The 14892-nt window shown below is 44.0% G+C and overlaps 1 protein-coding gene across 8 annotated transcripts in view; it reads right to left on the reverse strand.

The window, feature by feature from the left end:
- The window catches only part of arhgap32b (Rho GTPase activating protein 32b), a 99855-nt gene that overhangs the window by 21703 nt on the left and 63260 nt on the right, over window positions 1–14892 (reverse strand). For 4 of the 8 annotated variants that reach the window (XM_069165144.1, XM_069165146.1, XM_069165143.1 and 1 more), the window contains 7 exons: window positions 12442–12579; window positions 8454–8546; window positions 7710–7832; window positions 6855–6932; window positions 4340–4421; window positions 2818–2868; window positions 1832–1906 (listed from right to left, as the gene is read on the reverse strand). In XM_069165144.1, the coding sequence (XP_069021245.1) occupies window positions 1832–1906; window positions 2818–2868; window positions 4340–4421; window positions 6855–6932; window positions 7710–7832; window positions 8454–8546; window positions 12442–12579 (640 nt within the window). The other 4 variants (XM_069165148.1, XM_069165147.1, XM_069165145.1 and 1 more) reach the window with 3 other exon arrangements.

Below are 14892 nucleotides of genomic sequence, written 5' to 3' on the forward strand. Positions count from 1 at the left end.
TCAGGCATCACACACACCTACGCCATAATAATATTTTCCTTATTAGTGAAACAGACGTCAGAAGTTCAGATACTGAACTCGGTAGGCAGGAAGTGGTGATACTCTGTAACAGGACGAGAGCTTCGGGTTTCATTAGTTTTCATACAGCTGGTCTTTTGCATGCGTATGAATAATCTGTTCGACTCCCGGGACGTGGAAATGAGGAGGAAATGTATTTTGCAGCTGAATGCCAAGTTCAACGTACAGGAGCAGGACGCAGTCTGTCTGAAACATAAACAGCTCATATGAATCCCGACCGGCTGCTTAAACGCTTCTACGTTCAGCAACAACATGATAATGACGCAATCCAGCTCAGTGTCAGACAACAACAGGTTTGTACCTGCGAACGTAAAGGTGGTGAAAGCTGCAGTCTGAAGCTCCAGAGCAGCGCTGCACCGGGATGGTGCACAGTTTCACAGCACCAGGAAATGATGTGAGCTCCCCTGGAACAGCAGGACAGACCGCAGTCTGTCTCACACATTCTCTCCACGTTTCCTCTCCTCTCCACCTCACATTACCAGCTGTCCTGGCTCATGTGAGCTCACAGCTGCCCGAATCACTGGTCCCCAGACAGGACCAAGACTACGCTGAGGAGGGGAACAGACGGGGGTGGGGGTGGGAGGGCTCTACATCTGGGTCAGTAACTAGTAGGTCTGCTAGGCTGTCTATGGAGGAAACAAGTCTGTCATTACTCATTCAAATCCTTATTTTCAAACCGATGTTAAATAAAGGGTTTACTTTTACTGATGCCAGCTTCCACTGCAACACAACACAAACACACAAACTGAAGGAGGACCGGCTCCGAGCCTGTATGGTCCGGTCGTGAACTGGAGCAGTGCAGCAGGCGTTTTCCTGGGACGTACCAAAGGTTACTGCGGAGCAGAGTGGCTCTACGGAGAGTAAGCATATTTTTTCCACTGCTGCGTGGCTCCCTGCAGGAATGTGCTCTTTCAGTCACCATGGAGAGGGAGACAGAGATTCTTACTGTTGCGGGACAAAGCTTAACGCTCAATGGATGGGTTTACAGGCCCCTCATTGTAAAAGGATTAAATAAATCAAGGCCGGTAGAGACCCAGCACCGCAGAGCCCCCGCCGCGGCCTTTCAGCACCGACCAAACAGACACACAAACACAGCTGGCCCTCGTCCAGATACAGGCTGCATTCAGCCGCCGGAGCAACGCTGCAGCAACCTGGCTCACCCCTGGAGCCATCTGCATCCACCTAGAGGGGCCACGCAGACAAAAGAGCAGAGGGCTGCAGGGGGAAGACTCTTTGAAAAGTGGGGTTACTGTATATCGTTATCCCACAACATCTATTCATACACAGCATTTCTATTTCCTAGGCAGACAACATGCAAAACGGGCTGAGGAACGTTCATTTGGACGATCTAACACATCTACACGGTGAGTACGTTCCAGTGAAGACAGAGAATAAAAGACTTTCACATGAAAACAGGTTATTTGCATCACACAGAGCTTTTCATACAGAAAAGGAGTTTATAGGAATTTAAGTAAAAGAAAGTTTAAACACGTGCTGGAGTGCGTCTGTGCAGCCAGATGTGGCTGAAGGCTTCAGAGTGCTGATCTGATGTGGAGTGTGTGAAAGGTCACAGACAGGACGGTTCATCAAGCTTTACCAGAAAGTGCACAAGATGTTTGTGTGTGTGAAGAGTGAAGCTCCTCCCAGTTTAAAGTAGTTGTTACACAGTGCAGACACATCACTCACTCAGAGGGGGGTTAGTTATTTTGGTTAGAGGTTGGTGGTGCGACACACCGCGGGGGTTTGGGTCTACCTGAACTCAGGCTGTAGTGGTTTAGCGGGTCGGCCACCCATGCACTGTCCTGTATTACACTCTCCATCTCCAAGTCTGCATGCATCCCGATGGACAGATGGACCAACAGATATTTGGATGGATGGATGATGGAGGCGTGAGAGAACCAGCAGAGGGAGAGAAGCACGTCAAGTTAGAGACACTTTGGGACAATCAGAAAAATGGGACTTTATGAATACATAATTTGTGAAACAGTGTACACATAAACATGTTTCATAATGAAGTATTGTCAGTGTTAGAAACTTAGCATTCATCAAATAAACAAAATGTTCCTACGTAAACTTCAGTTTCAAGTTATAATCCTTCAGATTTTCATTAATTTAAATGGTTTTTGAGGAGTTTTCATCTTTTCAGGCCCCTGATGATGCATCAGTCGTTAACAGTAAATAATACAGAGAATTACTGTCTGTAGTTTCGTCTCTGTGATATCCGCCTCACTGTTTACTCTCAGACAGTATAAACTTAATGCTAGCCAAACATTCCCTGCTGCCTCTGCTTCATGTAGTAGCTCAACTCTGACCACGCCCACCAGTGATGTCACAAGGTCCTGGAGCTCAACTATAGGTCTCTACAACAAGGTGTGGAGCTGAACCACTGGAGGTCAGCAAAAACAACACTTCACATCTCCAGGGAGGGTTCAAGTTTTACCAAGTGTTAAGTTTGTAAAATATTCAGTTGACGAAACATATGAAGTGGAAACACAGGAAACGCCAAAAAGCTGACAGCAATCACTCCTGAAGAAAGGTCGGCTGCAATGCATTCTGGGACCTGTAGTACTAAACTCACTGTTAGCACCGGGACGGAAATCTTAAGGATTATAACTTTAACATAACGTACGTGTGTGTGTGTGTGTGTGTGTGTGTGTGTGTGTGTGTGTGTGTGTGTGAGAGAGAGTGGCGGTGGGCTGAGCGGACAGGCGGGTGATAAGTGTGTATACCAACACGCACAGGGGGGGAAGAGACTCCAAGAAGCAGGCTGCAGGCCAGAGCAGGGGGAAGCTGAGGCAGAGGAGTCACAGTCAAATGCAACAAATCAACACACATGCTAACACGACTGAACATCCCTGTGCAGTGAGACAACAACAGTGTTAATGATGCACATACACACACACACGGGTGTTTTAAACAGCATTCCTCTTTGTTATTTACTCTGCTGCTGATATTGAACGTGATTCAGGATCATTTTGAGTCCAGTAAACATTACTGCCGACAGGGCATCTGCAGGTTTAAGAGAACTAAACACAGACTCTGGGTATTAGGATGTAGAATAAAAGACCAAACAACATAAAGCTGATGAATTAACCAATAACAATGATGTCTGTTAACCGTACTCAGGTAATCTAAATGATGTAGTTGTCCTGCAGATACAGATGCATTAAGGACACATGCAAAAATCAAACAAAGAAAACAAACAGCAACAAGCATTGAAACGTGTCTCATAAGCGGGGCAGGGGGTAAGGGGTGGGTGGGGTGGCCGAGCAGATAAAACTTGGGGGTGTTAACACCGCAGGATGCATGTCGATCAGCCGCAGTCTGAAAGGTTTAAAACGTGACATTGTCTAACACCCGTTGCCCCTTCATGGATTTTGTGGAGTTGTTGGGTTTATTTTTTTTTGGCTTGTTGTTTTTATTTCCATCCTGGTTGAATCCAGACCCTGGAGTCTGGGAGGCCTGGCGACGGCTCGGAGCCCCGGCTCCACTTGCATGGTTGTGACACTGAGTCATGCTGGTTGAATCAGTGTTTGGATTTGGAAGATGTGACGTGTACTCCTACGTTCAGGTTGGATCATGAGAGGGTTTGTTCACAGTAGCATGATATGTGAGGAGGTGAGAGTTCAACCTCAGCCTCTGCTGCAGAGGGTTTATGATCTACATGTGTGTGAGACTCTCAGCGGTGGAATGAAGAGCTCATCTGTTCGCTGTGCAGCAGATTTGCATAGTGCCGAGTCAGTATAACATGATTAGCTGCTGTTTCAGGGGATGATTTTTCAGAATTATGGGTTTCCAGTAACATGCTCATGACCTGAACTTATATCATCTTTAAACCGATGATTATGTTTTGGAAGACCTCTGACAGGGCTCAGGACATTTATTTTCATGTGAAAATATTAAAAGAAATCCACTATAGAGCTATTAATGTTAATATAAATGCACTAGACTGAAGCAACAAGTTTGTTAGACACGCACACACACACACACACACACACACACACACACACACACACACACACGCGCGCGCACACACACACACACACACACACACACACACACACACACACACACACACACACACACCTCAATCATCCGTCAGACTGACCCACTTCCTGAGATCAGTGAGACATTAACTGCTTCTAACACATTTCCTGTGTGAACGGTGCGAGAGGAGGAGGAGGAGGAAGAGGAGGAAGAGGAGGAAAAGGAGGGAGAGAAAGAGAAAGAAGAAGAGGAGGAGGAGGAGGAGGAGCAGTACCTGGTTTTGGTACAGAGTTGGTCATGGACTGCGGCACTTTATCGTTGATGAGCTCCACACACTCGCTGGGAAAGAAGCCGACCTGGAGAGAGGACAGCAGTGAGAGAGGTTAGAGGAAGTACCGTCATATTTTAGATAATAAAACAAAGATCGAGAAACAATCGAACATATTTAAGCTATTTTAGTTTTATTCTAAACTTTTTTATTTCCTTGTTAACAGTTCAGATTCATTCTGCCTCTTTAAGGAGGCTGAATTTAGTTTTGTAGAAACTTTATATCTGGATAAAGACATTATCTGCACTTATGTACTCATTACAAGTGACTCCGCCTCCGACTGACCTACGACCCCTCACAGAGGGTCCTGCAGCTGGGTGCTGCATCCGTCTGTTTCCCAAAACATTTAGAAAAGATGATTTATGTAAAAGTCTTCGTGTCCTCGTGGTCAACATGTATCAGCAGAAACAGTCTTTAAGAGTTCAGAAGAAGCTCTGTGATCCAAAATGAGGCCGACCATCCGCAGCCAGTGAAATATAAGTGGAGGGATCAGGGGGAGGCTGCTGGCGGCCGTCCTGCCACTGAGCCCGACTGGCAGGACCACTTCCTGTGGGCTCCGAGCCAAAACACACAGAGGAGAGAGGGCAGCGGGTCAGAGGAGGGTCAGGCCGCTCACACTGAAAACACTTCTGACGCACTTCTTTTTAACTTCGTTTTGTATTTTAAGACTCAAATTAACATATTAAAAAAAATAATACTCAGTATATTTACTGCATTAATAATATATTTATACGGTCATTTTCCCGTGCAGGTTAGGAAGTTGTTTTGACTACAACTTAAAGACTCCTGTTGTACACAGCTGTGATTCTTCCCACGCTGGCTTCATGCTTCAACACACCTCGTTTACTCTCCAAATGTGCGCTGACTTCTTCACCGACTTTGTGGCCACAATCTACGTTTATTATGGAGCTCCTGATTTATTAATGCAGCAGCTGGTTGTGCGGTCGAGCTCGTGGACCTGCTGATGCACCATTCAGTCTCTGAACTCACCAATAGATCAGAACTTAATGAGCTTCAAAACATTTTCAATTGCAGCTTTAATCCAAATGAGACGACTACAACACGACTAGAACATCATAACTGTGATGTTTTCCTTCATTCCTGTTGGTACAGAGCTGCTTCACTGTTTCAGTGCAGAGCGGCAGGAGGAGGATACGAACACAACGAGCGGACTTTGTATGAACGAGACTGCACCTTCGCTAAACACTTTATCCATGTGTCTAGTTCAGGCTGCGGAGGCTTCATATCAACATGTTTTCACACAGAATGAGGACTCTGGATTTACTCTGATCCGTAAAGAGCCAGAATGAACCGGAGGAATCGTTGCAAGAAGATCCTTTCATAAACACAAGCAATGACATATGTTGTGGTTATTAATAATCATCTCTCAAGCTTTTGGTGCATGTTTCTTTTCATCACTAGAACCTCCTGGGTTTGGTGTGTGATAAGCCTTTAAGTGCATGAATGTGTGACTCCAACTGGACTTCCTGGATCACATTTCTCTTTTCTCCTCTCCAGTAGCTGAAACAACACCAACGCAGCTCCACATGTGCTTTTAAAGCCTGTTTTCTGCCTCCACGCCCACTGACTGAGTCTGGACCAGTGTTTGGTATACACATACATAAAATGGACATATTGTCCTCCTCCAATATGATTAAACTATATTAAAGAAAGAAAATTTGTAATATACATCTGTTCACTTTAAGGACCAAAAACCATCTCAGTATAATTTTCCATCTTCTCCCTGCAGCTCCACATACAACAGATCGTACAATCACCCTTTCGTCAGTCTTGTAGTTTGCTGGCTGTGAGACTGAATGACCACTTGGTGTTTTCTCCCACATTAAAGGACAAATGACCTGCATGTCAGTTTGTGACATCACAATCTCACAGAAGTCCAAACGACACAGTTGCTGAACGCAGCTTGTGTGTTTTTCTCTGTGGGCTCAACATTGTGAGACTTTCATTGGATTTATACATCTTATCTATAGTCAAAGACAAAATAGAAATCTGACTTTACATAATATGGGACTTTCTGCAGTTTGTTTCCTTCAAGCCTCTGGCAGGAATCATGTAGGGAAACTCCCTTATCTGCTTGTCTTTATTTCAATTTTCCACTTTATTTCTAGTATCATAAGAAAGCAAAATGCTTGATGCTGAGAGAACCACAGTGGACTGAAACTAAACTTCCCCAGCAGAGAGAGTGTTATCGGATTGTACTGAAGACTGAGGAGGAATATGAATCAGCTGAGTGTTACAGACGGAGGCAGCATCACCCTGTAATCTGTACACAAGCTTCACATGAAGGAGGTTATGTACGTTTCTGTCTCTCATCAAACTAGTATTTGAAATCTTTACAGAGCAACGTTCTCTTCTCGCCCTCGGAAAAGAAAACCCTGAAGATGAAGCCTAATGAAGAGTTTGCAGCCTGAAGTACAGACGGTGTGTTGGTGCTCTGTACCTGGAAGCCGTGCTTCCCCCTCCACCACGTGGTGTCTTCTTTAGGAGGCATGTCGATCACCGACACGATGTCACCGACCTGCAGAGCAGCACACGGACAACATGAAAGTTCAACTTCCAGCTGGAAGAGCATCATTTCAGTCTGGATTCCTCCAAAAAACATCTTCATCTGCCATGTTTGCTCGCAGTTAACATTTGTGTTGAAGAAGACATATTCATCACGTCTTCACTTCTTTTTCTCTCTTATGACGATCTGGGAGTGAAAACGTTCAGTCGTGATCAGTTCTGAGAAAAACTGTGCATATCTAGAGGCAGGGAGAGAGTGTGTGTGTGTGTGTGTGTGTGTGTGTGTGTGTGTGTGTGTGTGTGTGTGTGTGTGTGTGTGTGTGTGTGTGTCTGTGTGTGTGTGTGTGTGTGTGTTTTAACATTAACATGAATCATCTATAAATGCCTAAAGAAGCAGACAGTGAGGTGCTCAGGAACACATCAGGAAAAGGAAGGTGGTCTTTTGTAAATCATCTGGACTGAAGGTTCTTCTGTCTGGCGATCAACATGTGGATCTCTTTACAGAGATGACTTGTGATTAAATAAATAAAATGGAATTGAATTGTAAATGGATCCTAACCAGGATGATTAAGCTTTCGTTTGAGGATCAGTTGTGTGCTGCTGCAGTTCAGGATGATGTGTTACAGAACATTGAAAGTAAACTCCGGGAACACGCTGCAGTTTTTCAAAAAGACCGATAAATGAAAAGCTAAATGACAGATCGCAGTGTGTTACTAAAGGACCGGAGACGTGCCCCGATGTGATGTCATGACTTCAAAATAACAACAAGACAAACTATGATTGTGGTCACCTCGAAGGACAGCTCGTCGGAGGCCTGGGCGATGTAGCGCTTGATGACGTGGGCAGCAGCGATAGCGGGCACATTGATGGACGACTCTTCGTGGACCAGCAGATGATTCCCCTTATTGTCCACCTGGTGAGCACACACAACATTTACCGTCAACAGCAGCAGCTGGAGGACGACTCTGGTGGTTGGACAGGATACAGAGACATGACAGATGCTATGTGTGCATGTAGGATTTCTGTCATATCTTTGGTCATCTTCTGAAAGAGAAATTCATAAATTTCTTGTTGAGCAGCTTGCTGACGTGTTTCTGCAGAAAGAAGAAATAAACTGTGGGAAGGTTCTGGTGAAATGGACCAAAGGATTTAGTCTCCCTGCAGTGCTGCTATCGTTCTGGAAATCTGAGGTCATCCTTTCTTATAGAAAAGGTTCCTTTTCAGATGTTTGGTTACTGTAACCTCTTTGTTGATGCAGTTTTGTTGTCTGCAAAATGTCCCCGTGATGTTTTGGATGCTTCCTTTGCAGCATGACGGGACTCTGCAGTGTTTGAGAATAATGCCAGCAGGCTGTTCTGTTGTGTTGGATGAGTGTTACACTGCAGGTTTGCTCCAGTAAAACAACACGACGATGCTTTTCCTTATTCCTAACGTGCAGCAGCTTTCACACACTTCCACAAGGACCACTGACTCTGGATGTAATGGTAATAAATCACAGGTTTTCCATCAGTCAGAGGAGAGCTGAGAGACTTACCTCCATCCATGTGAGGGCGGGGCCACAGTTGATCTTGTTGTCAGCAATAGCCGAGAGCCGAGAGAGGTAAGCCAACAACATCTGGGAAACGGACTAACATGGAGGGAAACACACACCAGTCAGAGTCAATATGCGTTATCATTTACGACTGCAATCATCTCCTAATAATTCACTGATTAGTAAACTTATCAGTTAACGGTGTTCATTATTAACTTTAGAAGTCTGTAGTTATGTGCTGTTCTATGTGTTACAAGCAGCTAATGAAGCAGCGAAAGAGTTCTGCATGTTAGTAAACCACAGCAACGACTTCATATTACAAGGGAAACTTAGTTTTATAGTTTCTGGTGCCACAAATCTGCACATTGAACTAATGGGTGTGTGTGTTTGGGAGGAGGGGTGGGGGGGCGCACTTTATTTTATAAGTACTTTATTGGACTGATTCTACATTTGTAATGTGAAAGAAATGTGACAAACTCCATTTGTTTACTTCCATCCCTGAGTGTGTGTGTGTGTGTAGATGTGTGTTTTCCTCCCTGTGTGTGTGTTTGTGTGTGTTTTCCTCCCTGTGTGTGTGTGTAGATGTGTGTTTTCCTCCCTGTGTGTGTGTAGATGTGTGTTTTCCTCCCTGAGTGTGTGTCGATGTATTTTCTTCCCTGTGTGTGTGTGTAGATGTGTGTTTTCCTCCCTGTGTGTGTGTGTAGATGTGTGTTTTCCTCCCTGTGTGTGTGTGCAGATGTGTGTTTTCCTCCCTGAGTGTGTTTGTGTGTGTTTTCCTCCCTGTGTGTGTGTGTAGATGTGTGTTTTCCTCCCTGAGTGTGTTTGTGTGTGTTTTCCTCCCTGTGTGTGTAGATGTGTGTTTTCCTCCCTGTGTGTGTGTGTGTAGATGTGTGTTTTCCTCCCTGAGTGTGTGTGTGTAGATGTGTGTTTTCCTCCCTGAGTGTGTGTCGATGTATTTTCTTCCCTGTGTGTGTGTGTAGATGTGTGTTTTCCTCCCTGAGTGTGTTTGTGTGTGTTTTCCTCCCTGAGTGTGTGTAGATGTGTGTTTTCCTCCCTGAGTGTGTTTGTGTGTGTTTTCCTCCCTGAGTGTGTGTAGATGTGTGTTTTCCTCCCTGTGTGTGTGTGTAGATGTGTGTTTTCCTCCCTGTGTGTGTGTGTAGATGTGTGTTTTCCTCCCTGAGTGTGTGTAGATGTGTGTTTTCCTCCCTGTGTGTGTGTGTAGATGTGTGTTTTCCTCCCTGTGTGTGTGTGTAGATGTGTGTTTTCCTCCCTGAGTGTGTAGATGTGTGTTTTCCTCCCTGTGTGTGTGTGTGTAGATGTGTGTTTTCCTCCCTGAGTGTGTGTGTGTGTAGATGTGTGTTTTCCTCCCTGAGTGTGTGTAGATGTGTGTTTTCCTCCCTGTGTGTGTGTGTAGATGTGTGTTTTCCTCCCTGAGTGTGTGTGTGTGTAGATGTGTGTTTTCCTCCCTGAGTGTGTGTCGATGTATTTTCTTCCCTGAGTGTGTGTGTAGATGTGTGTTTTCCTCCCTGAGTGTGTTTGTGTGTGTTTTCCTCCCTGAGTGTGTGTGTAGATGTGTTTTCCTCCCTGAGTGTGTTTGTGTGTGTTTTCCTCCCTGAGTGTGTGTGTAGATGTGTTTTCCTCCCTGAGTGTGTGTCGATGTATTTTCTTCCCTGAGTGTGTGTGTAGATGTGTGTTTTCCTCCCTGAGTGTGTTTGTGTGTGTTTTCCTCCCTGAGTGTGTGTGTAGATGTGTTTTCCTCCCTGAGTGTGTTTGTGTGTGTTTTCCTCCCTGAGTGTGTGTAGATGTGTGTTTTCCTCTGTGTGTGTGTGTGTAGATGTGTGTTTTCCTCCCTGTGTGTGTGTGTAGATGTGTGTTTTCCTCCCTGTGTGTGTGTGTAGATGTGTGTTTTCCTCCCTGAGTGTGTAGATGTGTGTTTTCCTCCCTGTGTGTGTGTGTGTAGATGTGTGTTTTCCTCCCTGAGTGTGTGTGTGTGTAGATGTGTGTTTTCCTCCCTGAGTGTGTGTGTAGATGTGTGTTTTCCTCCCTGAGTGTGTGTAGATGTGTGTTTTCCTCCCTGTGTGTGTGTGTAGATGTGTGTTTTCCTCCCTGAGTGTGTGTGTGTGTAGATGTGTGTTTTCCTCCCTGAGTGTGTGTCGATGTATTTTCTTCCCTGAGTGTGTGTGTAGATGTGTGTTTTCCTCCCTGAGTGTGTTTGTGTGTGTTTTCCTCCCTGAGTGTGTGTGTAGATGTGTTTTCCTCCCTGAGTGTGTTTGTGTGTGTTTTCCTCCCTGAGTGTGTGTAGATGTGTGTTTTCCTCTGTGTGTGTGTGTGTAGATGTGTGTTTTCCTCCCTGAGTGTGTGTAGATGTGTGTTTTCCTCCCTGTGTGTGTGTGTAGATGTGTGTTTTCCTCCCTGAGTGTGTTTAGATGTGTGTTTTCCTCCCTGTGTGTGTGTAGATGTGTGTTTTCCTCCCTGAGTGTGTGTGTAGATGTGTGTTTTCCTCCCTGAGTGTGTGTGTAGATGTGTGTTTTCCTCCCTGAGTGTGTGTGTAGATGTGTTTTCCTCCCTGAGTGTGTTTGTGTGTGTTTTCCTCCCTGAGTGTGTGTAGATGTGTGTTTTCCTCTGTGTGTGTGTGTGTAGATGTGTGTTTTCCTCCCTGAGTGTGTGTAGATGTGTGTTTTCCTCCCTGTGTGTGTGTGTAGATGTGTGTTTTCCTCCCTGAGTGTGTTTAGATGTGTGTTTTCCTCCCTGTGTGTGTGTAGATGTGTGTTTTCCTCCCTGAGTGTGTGTGTAGATGTGTGTTTTCCTCCCTGAGTGTGTGTGTAGATGTGTGTTTTCCTCCCTGAGTGTGTGTGTAGATGTGTGTTTTCCTCCCTGAGTGTGTGTAGATGTGTTTTCCTCCCTGAGTGTGTGTTTGTGTGTGTTTTCCTCCCTGAGTGTGTGTGTGTAGATGTGTGTTTTCCTCCCTGAGTGTGTGTTTGTGTGTGTTTTCCTCCCTGAGTGTGTGTGTGTAGATGTGTGTTTTCCTCCCTGAGTGTGTGTTTGTGTGTGTTTTCCTCCCTGAGTGTGTGTGTGTAGATGTGTGTTTTCCTCCCTGAGTGTGTTTAGATGTGTGTTTTCCTCCCTGTGTGTGTGTAGATGTGTGTTTTCCTCCCTGAGTGTGTGTGTAGATGTGTGTTTTCCTCCCTGAGTGTGTGTGTAGATGTGTGTTTTCCTCCCTGAGTGTGTGTGTAGATGTGTTTTCCTCCCTGAGTGTGTTTGTGTGTGTTTTCCTCCCTGAGTGTGTGTAGATGTGTGTTTTCCTCTGTGTGTGTGTGTGTAGATGTGTGTTTTCCTCCCTGAGTGTGTGTAGATGTGTGTTTTCCTCCCTGTGTGTGTGTGTAGATGTGTGTTTTCCTCCCTGAGTGTGTTTAGATGTGTGTTTTCCTCCCTGTGTGTGTGTAGATGTGTGTTTTCCTCCCTGAGTGTGTGTGTAGATGTGTGTTTTCCTCCCTGAGTGTGTGTGTAGATGTGTGTTTTCCTCCCTGAGTGTGTGTGTAGATGTGTGTTTTCCTCCCTGAGTGTGTGTAGATGTGTTTTCCTCCCTGAGTGTGTGTTTGTGTGTGTTTTCCTCCCTGAGTGTGTGTGTGTAGATGTGTGTTTTCCTCCCTGAGTGTGTGTGTGTAGATGTGTTTTCCTCCCTGAGTGTGTGTGTAGATGTGTGTTTTCCTCCCTGAGTGTGTGTAGATGTGTTTTCCTCCCTGAGTGTGTGTTTGTGTGTGTTTTCCTCCCTGTGTGTGTGTGTGTAGATGTGTGTTTTCCTCCCTGAGTGTGTGTTTGTGTGTGTTTTCCTCCCTGTGTGTGTAGATGTGTGTTTTCCTCCCTGAGTGTGTGTTTGTGTGTGTTTTCCTCCCTGTGTGTGTGTGTAGATGTGTGTTTTCCTCCCTGTGTGTGTGTGTAGATGTGTGTTTTCCTCCCTGAGTGTGTGTTTGTGTGTGTTTTGGGTGTGTACCTCTGTCTGATCAGTCAGACTGTCCAGGCGAGGCAGCTCAGGCAGCTGTGAGAAGCGTCGGTCGTAGATGCAGAGGTGAAGGTGTTTGTCCAGGACACGGAAATCCTCATAGCTGCGCTTCACAATCCAGCTTCGACCCTGCAGAACACACACAGAAAACACAAAGTTGTCATGTTGTTTTTCTCAAATTAAAGACTGTTGCAGTGGACGGGAGCTGCACACAATAATATCTGTGCTCAGTTAGCTGAATGTTTGTATTTGCTGCAACTGCTGAAAACGAGCAACTGACTACAAACATCTCAAAAAGCCATAGAACAAAGAACTGAAACAGGGAAATAGGAAATAATGGACATGATATAATATATAAGACCTTTCAATAGGAAGTGACAGCTCAAAGCATTTCAGGAGCGTGTCAGTGTCACGTTAGTTTCTGCAGAGGGAGATGTGATTAGGGACCCTGACATCACCAGGACTATATAATACCAGCACCAACACGTGCACTGAGCAGGGAGGAGCTGCAACCTTCATCACTCCACGTTTGGTTGCTTCATCAGCACCTGAGTTACACACTTCAGTGACCACTGGTCCAGATACTCCAGGGATTTCTGGACATGATCACAGGGGGTGAGTTTTGTATCACATTCAAGAAATGAGCAACAGAGACTCTTGAAATGATTCAGAAAGTCTACACACTAAGTTACTGAAGGCAACGTTGGGTCTCCAGTCTAAAGGGAGTTTACATCTGGGAAAGTTGATTTTCTTCATATACAAAATCAAATGAAACCAAAGGTGGTTCAACAATTCGGGAAAGAAGAAGCTCACATGATTTGAACATTTAGATTGTGGCAACCCAGCGGTTCATTCGTGGCCTGCTGTTGTTTTAAATATTCTTCTCCGGCTCCACAGATGACACAAAGTTTCATGTTTCACGACAACCCAACAACGTTACCGATCTAATCTTTCTGTCCTTTAATGATTTTATTTCAGGATTTTCGTTTTGTTGGCAATTTCTTTGTATTATCTTTCCTTTAAAAAGCTCTTTGAAATTAAAAGAAAAATGCTACAAATTAGGTTTATTGTATTAATTATTTATTTTATATATTAATAAAATACCCGTAACCACCATGTTACCTTCAACACTGTCCTCATGACTTTCTCCTGTTGTATGATATAACATGACATGATATACATATGATATATGATATGATATATATGATATACATATGATATATGATATATATGATACGATATATTATATGATATATATGATATTATATATATGATACGATATATATATGATACATGCTGATACATGATATATGATATGATATATATGATAAATTAGATGATACATATGATGATATATATGATATGATACATGAGATCATATATGATATGATACATGATATGATGTTATATGATGATATATGATATGATACATGATATGATGTTATATGATAATATATTATATAATACATGATATGATATATGACATGATATATGTGATATGATATATATGATACGAGATGATACATGATATGATATATATGATACATGATATGGTGATATATATGATATATGATATGATATATATGATGATACATGAGATGATATATGATACATGATATGATATGATATATATGATATGATACATGATATGATGTGATATATATGATATGATACATGATATGATATATGATATAAGATATGATACAAGCCCACAGCAGTTTGTTCAGGTTGTCTGGTCTTGTCTAAACTGAAGGTCAAACATGGACAACAACAACTCTTTTGTGAGTAGTTTTACTTTGTGGATGACATTAGAACAAAGAGCCGGCAGCCTCTGTATCGCACTGCTGTGACTTCGCTTTATCCTTTTCCCCCCGCAACTGTTTCCTCTGTTTCTGTCCCTGCAGACATCTTTCCATGCCTCTAATACAAAGACACTGACTCAGACAATGAAAAAGAAAAAAGGATCTCAATCTCTCATGGACTTGTAAACTCTGATAAATTAAATGTCTTCATAAACAGAGAACATCAACAGCTCAGAGGCCTTTCTGGTAAAATACAGTGATTAAATGCCAACAGTGTGAAGCAGGAGAATTGCCCTCAATCCTCCACATTGAAAGTAACTTTTGTCTTTTTTTTTTAATTTTAAAGAGAAAATAATCTATTCTACGGATTTGTTGTTTTCTTTTTGTATCCAATAAGACGGAGCTCCAAACCTCCAAACCCCGCTGAGAGAAACTCGTGGTGAAAAAAGTATTTTGCTTTGATTTGCCCTAGAAAGCTCCGTCTGTACTGAGGCCAGGGCTCGTGTGACGGGGACTGCAGTGCACCACTCAGCCCACTGATTCTAGTGCTGGCTGGGACGGACGCCACCGGGGGGCTCTGTGGGCACGGGGAACTCTTTATGCTTCCCTGCCCCACTTTCAGCCGGTGCTCCTGGCTCCC

This window comes from Embiotoca jacksoni, unplaced genomic scaffold (assembly GCF_022577435.1).
Source record: "Embiotoca jacksoni isolate LCO1_2020_lvr unplaced genomic scaffold, fEmbJac1.0.p SCAF_33, whole genome shotgun sequence".
NCBI lineage: Eukaryota > Metazoa > Chordata > Actinopteri > Embiotocidae > Embiotoca > Embiotoca jacksoni.